General features: G+C 49.2%; 7 protein-coding genes across 7 annotated transcripts; 3 read left to right on the forward strand and 4 right to left on the reverse strand.

Annotated features, from left to right (window-relative positions):
- Positions 1-113: 113 nt before the first annotated feature.
- Positions 114-3,408, forward strand: UA08_00277 (hypothetical protein; the record flags this gene model as incomplete). The annotated part of the gene is made up of 5 exons (XM_020260065.1): positions 114-188; positions 244-431; positions 498-827; positions 882-1,023; positions 1,090-3,408. The coding sequence occupies 5 exons, from the start codon at positions 114-116 to the stop codon at positions 3,406-3,408; spliced, it is 3,054 nt and encodes a 1,017-aa protein (XP_020124323.1).
- Positions 3,409-3,832: 424 nt separating this feature from the next.
- UA08_00278 (Pyridoxine biosynthesis protein pyroA) lies at positions 3,833-4,952 on the reverse strand (the record flags this gene model as incomplete). Its single annotated transcript, XM_020260066.1, has 3 exons — positions 3,833-4,471; positions 4,573-4,755; positions 4,830-4,952. The coding sequence occupies 3 exons, from the start codon at positions 4,950-4,952 to the stop codon at positions 3,833-3,835; spliced, it is 945 nt and encodes a 314-aa protein (XP_020124316.1).
- A 687-nt stretch (positions 4,953-5,639) lies between these two features.
- Positions 5,640-6,239, forward strand: UA08_00279 (hypothetical protein; the record flags this gene model as incomplete). The annotated part of the gene is made up of 2 exons (XM_020260067.1): positions 5,640-6,011; positions 6,075-6,239. 2 exons carry the CDS (start codon positions 5,640-5,642, stop codon positions 6,237-6,239), a joined length of 537 nt encoding a protein of 178 aa, XP_020124317.1.
- A 186-nt stretch (positions 6,240-6,425) lies between these two features.
- Positions 6,426-8,138, reverse strand: UA08_00280 (hypothetical protein; the record flags this gene model as incomplete). The annotated part of the gene is made up of 1 exon (XM_020260069.1): positions 6,426-8,138. The coding sequence occupies one exon, from the start codon at positions 8,136-8,138 to the stop codon at positions 6,426-6,428; it is 1,713 nt and encodes a 570-aa protein (XP_020124054.1).
- Positions 8,139-8,860: 722 nt separating this feature from the next.
- UA08_00281 (Arginine biosynthesis bifunctional protein ArgJ, mitochondrial) lies at positions 8,861-10,335 on the forward strand (the record flags this gene model as incomplete). The annotated part of the gene is made up of 2 exons (XM_020260070.1): positions 8,861-9,360; positions 9,417-10,335. 2 exons carry the CDS (start codon positions 8,861-8,863, stop codon positions 10,333-10,335), a joined length of 1,419 nt encoding a protein of 472 aa, XP_020124053.1.
- Positions 10,336-10,877: 542 nt separating this feature from the next.
- UA08_00282 (Protein transport protein SEC61 subunit alpha) lies at positions 10,878-12,618 on the reverse strand (the record flags this gene model as incomplete). Its single annotated transcript, XM_020260071.1, has 5 exons — positions 10,878-10,959; positions 11,035-12,110; positions 12,181-12,348; positions 12,424-12,527; positions 12,609-12,618. 5 exons carry the CDS (start codon positions 12,616-12,618, stop codon positions 10,878-10,880), a joined length of 1,440 nt encoding a protein of 479 aa, XP_020124052.1.
- A 1,516-nt stretch (positions 12,619-14,134) lies between these two features.
- Positions 14,135-15,565, reverse strand: UA08_00283 (hypothetical protein; the record flags this gene model as incomplete). The annotated part of the gene is made up of 1 exon (XM_020260072.1): positions 14,135-15,565. One exon carries the CDS (start codon positions 15,563-15,565, stop codon positions 14,135-14,137), a length of 1,431 nt encoding a protein of 476 aa, XP_020124051.1.
- Between the last annotated feature and the right edge of the window lie 488 nt (positions 15,566-16,053).

Genomic DNA, 16,053 nt, shown 5'->3' on the forward strand with positions numbered 1-16,053 from the left:
GCCTTGCCTGATCCCGTTAGCGCTATCAAAATCGCCATTTCTACTGCAGGTCTTCAGTCAACACCAGAAATCCGCCAGGACTGTGAATCGCTGTCGTCCCAACCTATCCAAGCATGGATGCGGCGGGCCAAGCCGCAGCCCTGGACCACGCTCAAAGTCCCCAAGAACTCCTCCAGCAGGCACAGAATGTGAGTCGTGTTTTATATGGAGCTTGACACAAGCATCTGGCTGACTCTTCGATAGCTGGTTGTGCAATTGAACAGGCCACATGGAATCTCTCCCGGAGACTTGCAATTGATACAGGAAAGTCTACAGCAAATCCAGCGGCTGCCGCAGGGATGGGAGGTGGCTCGAGGACTCTTGGACAATGCTGATCCAGACACCAGGTTTTTCGGCGCGTTGACATTTATTGTGAAGATAAATCAGAGCTGGTGAGCCGCGCAGTGGCGATCTTGGTATTTAGTGGCTCGCACAGTAAAACTGATGTTCTTGTGCAGGTCTGACCTTTCCGATGAATCAGTTCAACAACTGAAAGCCCATCTTATAAGCCGCTTTGTCGCCCTTGTTGACGCGCAAGAAAGGCCGCATGTCATCAGGAAACTTGCCTCTGTTTTGGTTGCTGTATTCTTTAATGACGAATCATGGTCTCGCCCTCTTCGAGACATCGCAGCTTCCTTTCACAGCAATGGCCGAGAAGCGTACTCTGGAATCGACTTTGAGGGGACAGTATTGCCGGCCCTAAATGAGGTTCAGATCACAGGATTGCTTTCATTTTCAGTCACGGTAGCCGAGGAAGCCGTGAAAAACAGCAGCTTGGTTCGAGAGAGGTCAGTTGCCAGACAATCTTTATATCCTATGCAATACTAATTGGCTATCAAAAGCGGCGACCATCCTGTGACAGACAGTATAAGCGATGCTTTCTGCTTATGTGACTATGTCCTGGGAGTCTTGCTAAACCAACTCTCAGTTGGTGGCGACATATCTGATACAAAGGCTGGATCTGATGCATTGGATTCTTGTCGCGTAAGTAAACTAATCGCTAATGCACTTGCACATCGTGTTATCTCTTTGCTTATTATCTCGATACAGGCATGGCTCAAGGTCCGAACTTCTATTTACTTTCGGAATCGCTCCGAGTCAGATCACATGCAAAGCACAGTAGATCGTCTCATCCAGTGCATCAGCATCCCAACGCTCTCCCGTAATGCAACAGATGTCCTGTCGGATATGCTCAGGAATGAAAACCGCCTATTGAAACAACCACACCGCGAATATATTCTGAGTTATATAGAGAGCGACCAGGGAGCCAAACTAGCACAGCGTCTGCAAGAGGGCGATTATGACGATGACGCCATGGCATTCTGGGAACTCATTGACGCATATACCTCCTCGAAAAAGGCGGAGCTTGTCAGCGGCAGCCTTGGCCCGAGTCATGCAGTACTGTTAAGATATCTCGATATGCTATTCCAAGGACCGGGTTACCCAGGAGTCGATGACATAATATCCCCTCGTCTCCTAGAATGGTGGACTGAGACTGCAGACGATTTGCAAGACGGTCTAGAGCATGGACTTCAAGAGGCTCGTCAGAGCCTTGCAGGTGCTGTGGTCAATGTTTACAGGCGCCTTAAATGGCCTGCACACGAAGAATTTGTCCAGTGGGACGCTGACGAAAGAAGCGAGTTCTCCAATTTCAGGCGCGACACTGAAGATTTCCTACTCTCCGTATATCCAACTCTGGGCACAGAACTGATAGAGTTATTCCGGCAAAAGGCTGTCTCTGCTTTGGAAATGAGAGCCTGGGATGAATTTGAATCCGCTTCCTTCTGCCTAGCCCAACTCTCCGAGGCAGTTGACGATAACGACGATGCTCTCGCCCACTTAAATGCTATATTCATTCTAAATAGATTCACGGAGATCTGTTTAAACAGCGATCAATTACCCATCAAGACCCGACAGACATTGGTGGACATGCTTGGGAAATATCAAAGCTACTTTGAACGGAACCCGAGTCTTCTGCCCCAAGTGCTCACATTCTTGTTCTCGTCATTGAATGTTGGATCGTGCACCAATACAGCATCACGATCAATTGGATTCCTTAGCAAATCATGCCGACAAGCACTAGTTACTGAGCTTCCTGTATTTCTAAAGATCTGCAGCGAGTTCCAGCAAAGCAAAGCCGTGACTGTGCAGAGCTTAGAACGTGTTGTAGAAGGAATTGCTGCCGTTGTTCAGGCTCTCCCATCTGACGCGGCAAAAGCACCCTACATAGAAGAGCTATTAGGGCCATTCTTCTCGCAGTCGGCATCTGCACGAGATGATGCGCAAAGGGGGGATCTCGATTCCGCTCACTCTCGGGGTCATCTAGCCCTCAAATGCATTGCAGGCATTGGACGGGGACTTCGAAGCGATACTGAACAGGTAATTGATCTTGAACGTGAGGGAACATCTTCTGACGATAATTCATTTTGGAGCGGACATCCTATCCAAGAACAACTGAGTCAATGTCTATTGGTTTACCTGAATGGGTTCCCCCTAGACCACACAATCATCGAGGGTATCTGCGAAGTACTAAAAGCCGGCTTCACGGAGACTACGGGTCCATTCGTATTCAGACCAGCAATTATAGCCCATTTTCTCACAGCGATTCCACTTGGAAGTGCTGGAGCCGCAGACGTGATGATGAGCACAGCATCATCGTTTCTCGCTTCCCACCAAAGAAACCCAGGAAAGGTCCACGAGGAAGCTGCACTCCTATTCATCCACGTATACTGGGCATTTTCAGTCATGATGCAAAACCCGGAAAACCACGACCCCGAAGTCTCGAATAGCGGAATTGCATTCTTGACTCGCTCACTACCCAAGTACCACCAAATCCTCTTCACATTGACATCAACTCCGCGGTCATCGAACCGGCCCACGGAAGAAGCAGCACCGGTATTACAGACGATTCTTAATTTCGTGAGCAGCGCACTTGGCGGCCGCGAACCACTACCGTTGCGCTCAGCGGCCCAGTTTTGGGTCAGCGTCCTCACACTGCCTAACGGGACGACAACAAATCATACAGTCACGAACGTGTCTCGTGCCATCATCCATGAATATCTGCCGAGTCTCTGCCATGTGCTAATGACGCAGTTGAGCGGCTCCTGCGCAAGATCGGACATCAACCACCTTTGCGAAGTGCTCAAGAAAATCGTGTTTAAGTTCCAGGGCGAAGCGCGTCCTTATTTGACTGCTTCGCTAGCATCGCTTTCCGGTCCAAAGGAGCAGATTTCCTCACCTGGGGGCTTGTCAAAGGATAAGGAGAGGTTTTTGGCAATGGTGATTGGGGCGAGAGGAGGATCGGCCACGCAGGAGATTGTTCGTTCTTATTGGGTTAGCTGTCGTGGTGCGGGCTTTGCATATACTTGAGCTTACTACTACGTAAATACGTAGCTGTATTGGGGGCACTCACTGCTGTGGATGTTGATGCTTATTTTAGGAAAAAAAGAATATCTTGGGAGATGGATCTTCTCGCGGTATCCAGATTGCGGACGGAAAATAAAAAAAAAAAACCAACTCTCAAAAGTCGAGCTATAGAATTTACATATTGACCAATAAGAAAACCCATTTTCATATGTTCGTTATGTTCATCTATGTGGTCTAAGTTGATAAATTGCTGAAATCAACACATGGATGTATGGAGAAAAGAAGAAAGAAAAAGAAATAAAGCGTCGCCTCAATACAAAATGATTTTTAATATACCACTAAAACGCCGGAGGATAAAGAAGGACAGAAGAAACGTTATGTGCGTTCAAATATGTTGAGTTGAACATAAAAGGGTAGAGAGAATAATCTACCACCCCCTCTTGGCCAACTTATCATTATCAGCCATCTGAGACACGTTTATACCGACCATAGCCTCGCCCAGACCCTCGCTAACCTGAGCCAGAACGGTAGCATCCTTATAATGCGTAACAGCCTGAACAATAGCCTTGGCACGCTTGCGGGCATCTCCAGACTTGAAAATACCTGATCCGACAAACACACCGTCGCAACCGAGTTGCATCATGAGGGCCGCATCAGCTGGGGTAGCAACACCACCTGCCGCGAAATTGACTACAGGCAAGCGACCCTTCTCCGCCGTCTCGCGGAGCAGTTCATATGGAACCTCGAGTTCTCGGGCATAGGCGCGCAGCACAATTTCTGCGTCTTGCGGAGACGACGAGCCCAGCAGGATACCGCGTGCACGCGCAACCTCGGCATTTACTGTGCGCATATGTTTGACGGCTTCGACGACATCTCCTGTGCCGGCTTCACCCTTTGTGCGAATCATGGCTGCGCCTTCGGAGATGCGGCGCAGAGCTTCGCCCAGGTTGCGGCAGCCGCAGACAAAGGGAACCTTGAAAGTGGATTTCTCGACGTGGTATTTGTCGTCTGCTGGAGTGAGGACTTCTGATTCATCGATGTAGTCGACACCAATTGATTCGAGGATCTATGGTTTCATCGTTAGTTTCGTGGGCCTATGTATGTCTGTATGGGCGCGGGGAAGGGAGAATGAGAAATGGCGGGGTTAAAGTTTGGAGGTTTTCTGACCTGGCATTCAACAAAGTGTCCAATGCGAGCTTTGGCCATGACAGGAATTGTAACTGCTTCCATGATTTCCTTGATCATTGACGGATCAGACATGCGAGCAACGCCGCCTTGAGCGCGAATGTCGGCGGGGACTCGTTCAAGGGCCATGACGGCGGCAGCACCGGCCTCTTCGGCAATGCGGGCCTGTATATTGGACAAAAACATTGATTAGGGATTGTCTCTTTTTATTGTTGAGGGAAGGGGAAAAAGTTACTCACCTGCTCAGCATTCACCACGTCCATGATAACACCGCCCTTCAACATCTGAGCCAGGCCGGCCTTGACGGTGAAATCGGGAGCGCCATTGGTGGCAACGCCGCTTGTTGACTGCTCGGACGCCATTGCGCTTGTGGGCTGTATGTAGACGACTGGACTCGGGAGAGGGTATATGAGGTTGGGTTGGACGTGAAGTTGAGGAGAATAAAATGGTTTGAACGAGGGGAAGAGCGGACCTGCGACACCGGAGAGAGCATGTAGCTCGTGAGTCACGTTTCTGCCGGGTGCAAGTAACCGCTAGATATTCGGCAAAGCCAACAAACAGAGTGGCCAGAACCCATGGTAAGTGAACTACCAACTACGGTTACCAGCAACCACTCCCTGAGACCCTCGTTCTGATACTGATTGGCCCCGACTTCTCCGAGGGAAAAGGGCGATTCGCAGGAACCGCGGCGAGCGCCTCCAATCAGCGCCGGCCGATTTGCTCTTCGGCGCCTCAGGCAGCTCAGCTGCCACCAGCCCGAGAGAGCAACAGCCAGCCATTTCGGCATCAGCCGGGATAATGTGAGATACAGAAACATTTCGCACATTCACAATTTCGATCCCAGCCAGGAACCCCCTCATGCATGCCAAGCTGTCAGTCTAGCCGCAACGGGCTAGACAGCAATCCTTCCCGGAGTCTCGACACCTGAGGACGCAACTGACGTCAGACCCCCCCAGCATAGCTACAGTTACTGTAAGTTAAACCATCTTCAAGCTTCAACTTGCTTCACAGCAATCCACATAGCTTCACCGAATCAAATTCAAGTACAAATGGCCTCTATCTTCCACTTTGCATTCCCCCTCCGGCCAGCATGCACCATCCTCGGCGCCGGCATAGGTCTTTCCATGCTTCATCCCTCGTCCCCCTTCCGCTCTGCACCGCTCCAATGCCAGTACAACGCTCCATACTACAATCCACATGCAGCACCAGAGTCAGGCTGGTCGCTGGCAGGCTCTGAAGCAGCCGCAAAGCAAGGCAAGACATCATATGCGCAGCAACAATCTAGCACGGGGCTTTTGAACGCGCGGTACATGCGTCAGATTAGTTTGGGGAGTGTCCTGGGCTTGGCTACGGGGCTGGGGTTGCGGGTGTTTTCCAAGGCGCTTGTCTTTGTGCTAGGGGTTGGAATTGTTCTTGTTGAGGTCTGTCGCCTTACCTTTCTCTTTCTTTCCGTCATCATGCTAACACCCTCTTCGTCTCATTAGTGGGCCGCATCGAAAGGATATACCCTCATTCCCATGAACACCTTGCAGAAATACGCAAAAAAGGTCGATATACACCAGGCCACGAGGAAGAATGTGCCATTCAAAATCAGCTTTGGCACGACAATGGCATTGGCCGCGTTTGCCAATTTTGCAGATTATAGTTGAATTATATTTATATAATGATAATAATGATAATGAAAGTGTCGCGGTTGATGTTTCTTACAAAGACTGGTTCTTATTTGCTTGACAATGCAATGTTACAACTGTAAATATTAAATGGTATCGTGATGTTATGGTAGAATGGGTCTTCTAAATATAGGCACGGCGTAAAAAGGACAAGGATCTTCTCTACTAACTCAACACCAAATCCTCCAGAACCCCTTCCATTTCCTCGCGAGACAAGGGAATACCCAATGTCTCCGTGCCAGTCGCGTCCATACGTGACGTAACCATTTGGTGATCGTGAAATTCTTTCAGCAGAGTGCGGAACATCATCTCTGACGATGCAATGAACTCTTCGGCAGCCTTTTGATACAGTGTTCTGAACTCTATACCTGGTTCTTCGCGCGGCCGTCCAGCGTTTTGGAGTGTTTGTGCGGGACCCCGGTCTTGATCATCTTCTTCATCGCTGACACCACCGCCGTTTTCGTCGCCGAATTGGAGCGTCAAGAGCTCTGTCAGAAGTAATCGATAAAGATTCCGGGCATTTTCCGGCAGACTCTTTAGCACGAATGCCACGCCTTCTCTGCCACCCACGCGCCGCCCCTTTTTACCCAGCAAGTTATTCACTTCATCCACAACATTCATTTCACCGTCGAAAGGTGCAAAGGTAGTGCAATCGTGGAATGCGAAGTTGAATTGATCCCGCAGGCTCATATCCCACATGGTCAAGAAAGTCGGTGTATCGACAGTAGCCAAAAGATTAACATTGGGAAGAGCGGCCAGACGTGCAAGTTGCGCTTGATATACAGTTCTTCGCAAGGGCGGTGCGTCAATTGAATTGATCAGCACGGTGACTGGCCTTTCACGTACTTGCAAAGCTGACTGCAAAAACTCAAGTGCCTCACTCGGCGTAGCACCAATTTTGGAGGGGACGTCCTCCCCACGCACAGCTGTAGCAATGGCATTAAGTATACCGCGGACGGTTGTATTCGAAGCATAGCCATTGACTACTACTATTACTGGACGCGGAGATTCAGATCGCGCGTATAGCCAATCCGCAAATTTCTGCACCAATCCTCGCTTCGACCCATATCCGTACAAGCAAATATTGAAACGCTCACAGAGTTCAAAATTCCATTGAACAAATGACCGTTGATGTATAGTCAATAAGAGTTCTTTCTCCTCCCGTAGCGGATCCTCATAACGGCCTAGCAACTCGAAATATTCGTCGTGCGCTAACAATGAGACTTTGCTCAGGGTATTGTTAGACGTCTTGGGTGGACCGGGTCGGTTTTGAAAGAAGTAGCGTTCATGAGGAGGTATATCGCCCTCTGGAGTCGGAGATCGTTTGTTCTTAGCTCCTTTAGGCCGACCAGCTCTGCGCTTCACAGGAGGTTCGGCAGCTGCTGTAGTAGGCTCACCGTCCTTCTCCGTCGTTTCAAATACGCCATTCTCTCTCACGTCACTGTGAGTCGTATTCTCGCCGCCATCTTCCTCGTCCAAGATTTCCTCTGCGAGCTTGCCCGCGCCATCCCAAGTATCTTCATCATCTTGCTCCAACAGTATCCTAGCACTCTTTTTCTTAGCTGACCGATCAGCATTCCTCACTCTCGATGGCGTATCCTTTTTAGGTGTGGTAAATAACGATTTGGCTTTGGACCTATGCGTGGGCGTCTTAAGTCCGGAGGGATTCAGCGCGTCAGCTCGATCCGAGACCTTTTTTGGGGTGAAGCGCGCGCGCTTCGAGGGTGTGACGTCGCCATTCAATGCATTACCATTTACTGCCAACGCCGCACTCGGCCCAGGGCCCGTCTTTTGTCGTTTCGGTGTTGATGCTGTTGGCCAGTTGTCGTCGTCGTCGTCGTGATTCTCATTCGGAGAATCTGCTGCTTTGCGCTTCATTGTTCAGTGTGAGTTAACATTTGGAAACGGGCAAATGAAAAGACAGGTCCTTGGATCTAGAGCACAGCATACCATAATTCAGTCAGAGTCCCCTTGAATCGAAACAGACTTGCTTAGCTGTCAGAGAAAGGGCAGCTGCAAGGGATGGGCAGATCGGCCAACGAGAGGGCAGGAAGTACGCCGCCTAGCTAAGCCTAAGTTGGGTTGGCTCACACGCACAGGCCTTACCCGTTTGGTGTTAGTGTTTGCCTGCACAACCTCAGGCTTCAAGTATCGTTTTGATAACTCAAAAAATAAAAATACCGATATTGACTAGACTGCATACTTGCTTGGAGCCCTCCAAGGCATACGGCGTGGCTATTGGTCTAGAAGTCGAGTGTTCAAACTATACGCGCGAATTTCCGAGCAATCGCATGCATGCCTTGAAGAATCTCGTTCGACTGGAGCAAACGCAGTGTTAAATCGCTCAATTTCATAAATTGATTCCTATATTCGTGCAATCGAGAGTGCTTCTTCTCAAATTGAATTCCAAAATCTCGTGTCTTGGCCTCATTTGACATCTTCGACCAGTGTTATCCACTCTTTATCCAACAAAGTTAGATATATGCCGGTGACTCATCCTGAGAATTGAGCGGCTGGAGACATAACATCCATTGATTGAATGAAAAACAACGAAGTTCACGGCTCCAGCACCTTTAATTTCTAGTCAAAACAGCAACAGAATGATTGCTTTCTCAAAGGCTGCCAGTCCATTGGGGCCTGTGACATACTCATTCATCGGCACAGCAACTCGGCGAGGTCAGGTCCGCCTATATAATATCCTCAATGACACCACGATTCCGGAGCCTAAGCGGAAACACATTCCGTCTTCCGGTACATATCCCAAGGGGTTTCGTGTATCTGGTACCCATGTCGGCGTCAAGGCATCAAACACAAAATACCCTGACTTAGCCTTGATATCGTCCGACGAACCCTGTGCTGCGGCAGCAGTGTTTACGACAAACAAGTTCCAAGCAGCACCCGTGCAAGTTAGCAAATCCACTTTGAATCAGCGGAATGGAAAGGGGGTGCGCTCCGTTGTCATCAACAGTGGATGCGCCAATGCTGTTACGGGAAAGGGTGGACTGGAGGATGCGCAGAATATGGGCGCCAAAGTAGATGAATGTAATGGCATTTCGGATCCAAGTACTCTCGTGATGAGTACCGGTGTTATTGGACAAAGGTTAGTTGCTCAAGCGCTCCATTTTCAATTGCAGTAGTGCTAAATCAAGTGAAAAGACTCCCCATCTCCAAGATCCTGGACAAGATCCCCACTGCTCACTCTAACCTTGCCAACACACACAATGCCTGGCTCGCCACTGCTCGAGCAATCTGCACGACAGACACATTCCCAAAACTCATTTCCCAGACATTCACTCTCCCTTCCTCTCCCGGGGTCACCTACAGTCTTGCTGGCATGACCAAGGGCGCTGGCATGATTCATCCAAACATGGCTACTCTTCTCGGTGTCCTATGCACCGATGCTCCCATTGACGCCGCAGCAATGAAGCCACTTCTCCTCCACGCAGTCTCACGCTCTTTCAATTCCATCTCCGTTGATGGTGACACGAGCACCAACGACACCATCGCGTTGCTTGCCAACGGTGCCGCAGGCGGTAACCTTGTCACTACCTCACCATCACCTGATTACGAAGCCCTCCAAAACGTGCTAACTTCATTCGCGCAATCCCTCTCGCAACTCGTAGTCCGCGACGGCGAGGGCGCAACCAAATTCGTAACCGTCCGCGTCCAGAATTCCCCGTGCTACGACTCCGCTCGCCGCATTGCGTCCACCATCGCACGCTCCCCGCTCGTCAAGACGGCTCTCTACGGACGAGACGCAAACTGGGGACGTATTCTGTGCGCCGTTGGGTATGCCGATGGTGTTAGCGATGGTGCTGTAGTCCCCGAACGAACGAGCGTGAGCTTCCGACCCGTCGACGGATCGCCCGTCTTGAAGCTTCTCGTTAATGGCGAGCCCGAAACTGTGGATGAGGAGCGCGCAAGCGCGATTTTGCAAAATGAGGATTTGGAAATTGTCGTGGATCTGGGCGGTGGCGCAAAGGGAGATCAGGGACTAGGTGGTGAAGAGGCAGTGTATTGGTTCTGCGATTTCAGTCATGAGTATGTCACTATAAACGGTGACTATCGGACTTGAGGTGTTTCTAAAAGACAAAAAGTTTTTCATCTTTGCTACTTAGACGGTTATACATAATATCTATCATCAATTTCTCAAATGTTTAATTCATCTTTTTCTTATTTCACCCTCTCTACCTAACTAGTTAGGTGAGAATTGAGCGTATCCATATATATATGTACTGTACAGCCTACAACCCCAAAACACACATGCCCAAAAGAAGAAGCTTTCCCACATGCACGAAAGAATACAGTGATCCAGGTAAAAAAAAAAGGATGAGTTGGTTTTTGGTGAACCTTTGTATGTTTTCAATCAACCAAGTAATGTAAGAAAGTCATAAACACAACCCAAGCAGGCTAAGAGAAAGCATGCCCGTTCTGCCATGATTTCCTCCGTGTAGTATAGTAAATAATGGAACAAGATATAAAAAAAAGAAAAAGCCTAAGTGTAACACAAAAGTAGAAAATATGGCATATAGGGAAGGAAAATCAAAACAACCTTTTCTTTTGGTCCCGTGAAGTCATCTAATAAGCAAGGGTGATTGTGATTTTCATTGTCCTGTCTTAGTTGCCAGGGACAAGACCTCGGAGGCCTGCGCCGAAGTCACTTTCTCGGGCAGCGATTTCGAAGTAGCCATAGATGATACTAGACAATAATTAGTCAAAAAAAAATATTCTGGATGCTTTATATCATGATGGAAATTTAACAATCAAAACTTACGTGACAGCAAGCAAGATTCCGGTACCGCTACCCAAGGCTCCAAGGAGATCGGACGCCACAGACAACGCACCAATGCAAGCACCACCAAAAGCAGCAGCAGTAGGGATAACACGCTTGAGCTCCTTGTACATGCTCTGTTCGCGGTGGCCAGCCATGACTAGACCCTGGTCCTTGAGCTGCTTGGCAACATCACGGGGAGCGGAGCCAGAAACCTCAATCCATGTCTTGGAGAAGAGAGCGCAAGCAACAAGCATGAAAGTCACATAGATGGCAGTGTGGACAGGGTCCAAGAGAGCCTCCTTAAAGTTGAGAGGAGGAGACATATAGTAGGCAATACCAGAGGCAGCATAGAGCTGAGCAGATCCCTCACGAGGCTCCCAGACTCCCAAAAGACGAACCAAGAGGTTGTCAGAGAAACGGGAGTAGAGCATCTGGCTCACCAGGAAGACATTGGAGCACAGAGCGGATTGAAGCATGATGGGCATGTTGGATGTGTAGAACAAACGAATGGGGTAAGATCCGCGCATACCACGCTGGCGAGATGACTTGACGGGGATTTCGACGCGGAAACCCTGAAGGTAGATAACGGCAGCGAAAACCAGAAGGGTGGCCAAAAGGTTCATGACATTAGGAAGGTTCTGACGGTAGAATGCTTCTTGCAAGGCACGCTGCTTGTCGGGCCAGGTCAAGAGCAAGTGGAAGAGGGCAATGATGGCACCCTCAAATTCAGGGCCACGACCGGTGTTGATGGTGGTGGGAGAGAAGGCCTTCCAGACAATGGACTCGCAGATGTTGGTGGCAATGAAGAGTGAGATACCGCTTCCAAGACCGTAACCCTTCTGGAGTAGTTCGTCGAGAAGAATAACAACGAGACCGGCCACCACCAATTGGACGATCAAAAGAACGCAGATGCCAGCACCGAGATCACTGGGTTGGCCATAGAGACCAGTGAGCACGTAGACACAGGCCTGGCCGAAGGACAAAATGATGGCAAAGAGTTTCTGGGCAGTCTGGTACAATTCCCGGTCGGTCTTGAGGTCGAGGTTGACATCGATGAGGTGAGTTCCGGCCAGGAGCTAGTTCGAAAGTGATTAGTTAAATTGACCCAAAAAGATGTCAATTGGAACAAATAGCATATAAACATACCTGGAAGACCATTCCGGAGGAGATAATGGGTGTGATACCCAGCTCCATCAACGTACCACGGTTACTGGCCAGCATCATACGGAGCCAGTAGAGAGGATCAGAAGTGTCGGAGGACACGATACCATACAAAGGCATCTGGCTCATGACCAAGAAGATCAACAAGGTCAACTAAGCGCCAATATGTGTCAGTAACCCATTGCGACCAGCTGGAGAATAATGAGTGAGACAAGAAATTAGTCATACCCCAGTCCACATGAGCTTCTGGTTGAAAGGCACCTTGTTGGTTTCGGGCGCGGCCACCTCCGGGAGGAGGGGCGTGAAGGGCTTGATTAAATCAAGAAAGCGTACTGCAGCGTGTCAGCGAGGAAATCGAGGCGCACGACGTAATTGATCTGGTCGCGTGCTGAGGCATGATGTTGGGAACTCACGTCCGCTCATGGCGACAAACTGCTCTCAAAGCAACCAACAGAAAAATTAAACAATTATGGAAGGAAAAGCTGTGGTTCAATCCCAGCAGAAGGAGCGAGAGCTGGTATCAACCAGGGAGAAGAGAAGAACGCAAGCGATATGATATGAAAGGAGGGAGAGAGGAGGGTTCTGAGGAAGAGGATAGATTAACGCCAGGAGATTTGGACGAAAGTGTGCTTGCTGGCCAGTTCGCCCCGGGCCTGCGCTATGCCTCATCCAGCGCTCCCCGCGGAGCCGCTCCGGTGCAGCCGCCAATCAGCACGCGCCATCGGGAGGCTTGCAAGAGGACACCTATAAGATTATGTAAGCGAAGCTCAAGCTTGCTTTGCCCGTACGCTATGTTGTTCAATCTTGTTAAGAACCGACGAAGAGGGTAAAAGTCTAGTGGAGAATTTTTGAAGGTAGCGCTCCTTCGTTGAACTGGAAGCTCCTATATAGGAGATAATCTACCCAGTGTATCACCGGGGTTAGGCTCCTAACCATCCCTGGGCAGTGGGTGCAGTTAACTAACTATACAACAATCCAGTACACTTAGTCATAACTCATGCGGTTCTTCCTGATTTGCTTGGCCCGTAGACCCGTTGTTATCATCTTCGGCCCCCATAGGCTGCTCTTGCTCTTGTTGCTGCTCGCTGTGTTGCTTTGCCCACGTCTTCTGAGGCGCGAGTAATATGCTGAGCCTAGTAAGCAATGCTGTGTCGCCGGTTCCAACCCATTGGACGATGTAGTATACTCCGCACCCCCAGAACCAGACTCCTCCTGCCAGAAAAGCGGCGAGAAACAAAGTCGGAATAAGTATTATTGACCCCAGTCCCATACAGAAGAGGGTGACCATCAATGCGCCTAGGAATCCCAGTATAAGCGTGAACGCCAAAGTGAAGGTAAAAATGCCAATTGTAAGACAGACAAATAAGATAAGCGGGATGGCTGAAAACACTGCTTGCGACAACAGTAGCGTAGCAAGTAGGGGGTGTGAAGTCCCGAACGCAGTCAGAGTTTGCTTTAAATTCAGTTGAATTTCTGGAGGCAGTATATGATTCATGATCATTTTAATTCGATGCAAAGTCGAGTGCAGCACGTTTCTCAGGATTGACCTGGCCGCGAAGATGTAATCACGTTGTGGCGTTGCTGTAGACATATTCGCAATCTGGTTCAGGCTCAAACCGCGCAAAGAATTGAAGGGGAAAAAAAAAGTTCCCTCCAGTAAAGTATATTCAATCTGTCATATGATGGACCATTGAATTAACCATCAATTAGTTGCTTGTACTACAGTTGACGTGCCCCTGCTGAGTGCTCACATGTATATACCATGCCTGAATAGGCTAGCTTACACATGACTAGGTATTTAAGGGGTTTAGTGCCGACTGCTCAACCAATAGAAATAAAGGGCTCAATATAGAATCTATAGTTAGGTCTTGCACAATCGACTTATGTACCATTGAACCATTGGCTTTTGTATTGTTTATTACTCTAAGTATAATCTATGTCATGTGTGCTGCTCCCCCCATGAGACCCAACGTCGAACACAGTCGTTCACACGCCTCAAGGCCTCTTTAGTAGCATCGAGCTCAAACCATTCCCTGTGCTCCTTACCACAGTGGGGACATGGACCTTCGCCTTTGACTCGCTGATCGGCAAGCTCGATGTGAATCAGCCTTTCCACACGATGGACATGAGGTACACGTCGACCATGTCCCTGAGAAGTCTCACTGCCAGGCCTTCTGGCCGGAGACGGCGATGGGGATGAAGCTGTATAGGGATAATATCGGATCAACGTGAGATTATGCGAACATTGTTTAGACCACTCGTTTAAGCGACGATGGACATTGCTTGTGCGCCCAATCTTCAGGCGAATAGTTCCTGGATGACCCGCCGATCCTTTTGAGCGAGGATCAATAGTCTGTGCAGCGCGCAGAGCATCACTCGTTCGCCGAAAATGATTTGGTCGGCCTGGAGGCGGCAAGAGATTCAAGGCAATATCTCCCGGTGGTGATTCGGTCGTATTAGGTCCTTGAGGCGTCACCCAGAAGATGTAAATATAGCCATCTTCATCTGCATCTGAGATTGGCTTTGCCAATTCTGTCAACAAAAGCGCCGTTGTCTGAGGGCTTAGATGCTGCGGTATCAGTGACAGCAATGGAGGTGTCTCCGATGTGTGTGAGTAAGATGTAGCTGATGGTGATGGGCGTGTTGGTGTTTTTAAGTACTGCTCTCTACCCGATAACGGTGTCTGTTGCGGAGTGTTGTGCCAACGCTCTGGAGTTACCGGAGCCGATCGACGTTGGACAATAGGCGATTCGCTTGATCGGGGATCCCGAATAAAGACAGGCCGTTGGGGTGTCGCAGAAGGCGAAGGCCGAGGGACTGTTGACCTCTTGTGTGAGCTTTCGTGGTTTGGGCTCGTAACTCGCCGTGCTGTTGGTAGGCTCTCAACGTCATCCACTACTTTGAAGCAGCAGAATGGACTTTCCTTAGTTTGAGTTTTCCTTTCCGAATTGCGATTTGATCCATTATAATGGTTTTTATCCTTCTTGATGCTAGGCTGAGTATGTTTGCGTTGTTTTTCCTGGTCATCATTGACCTCCAATATGCCTAATCGCTCTACCAAGCTATCAATGCTGGTTCTATTACCAAGAGCAATGAGTTGTGCTTGCCTTGCCTGGGACGGTTTGTCGATGAAATGTGAAGCTTGATTTTTATGTTGCCAGCAGTAGAAAGCAGTCGGGTCAACAGTTTGATGACTCTGGCCATTGAGCACTGCAACCACTCCGCCTAGGGCTGCTGCAGACCGAGCAGACGCTGCCAATGTGCGACGGCATGGCTTGCCGTTAACATTAATACCTCGGCATGTTGACGCTGGGTTTCGTGAGTCAGATCGAGGCAACAGAGACTCTGGTGTATTGGCCAACTGTGGCATGCTAGACGGTGATATGTCCTGATCGAGAGAAACTTGCTGAAACTGTCAAAAAATATATTGATTCGACAACTTGTCACTTTAAAAAATAAGCCAGATATGAAGATATCGCAGTTATATTTCTCCTTCTTGTAAGCAAGCGGAAGCGGTTTTGAAAGCCAAGCCACATCAGCCTTCAAACAGACCAACTGCAAGGCCAATCATATGAGAAACTTGGACATCAGGCAAAGTTCTGACTCTTTCGCATATATACCGGGGAAAGGATCGGGGCTCGGCTGAGTGGTGCGTGTTCATTTCATGTTGGCGATACACGCACCGCCACAAATGTGTGGAAACATTCTTGGAGAAACTCTCGACCGCCTTTTGCAACGCTAAAAACACTCTCTCAGAAAACCGCTCGGTGGGATACATATTCTTTGTCCCAAGGACATTGAGGCTCGGTGTGTCTGATGAGGTCGAAAGACCCTGGACGTGACGTGACGATCGGTTCT

The sequence above is a fragment of the Talaromyces atroroseus genome (assembly GCF_001907595.1).
Source record: "Talaromyces atroroseus strain IBT 11181 chromosome Unknown scaffold_0, whole genome shotgun sequence".
Classification (NCBI taxonomy): Eukaryota; Fungi; Ascomycota; class Eurotiomycetes; order Eurotiales; family Trichocomaceae; genus Talaromyces; species Talaromyces atroroseus.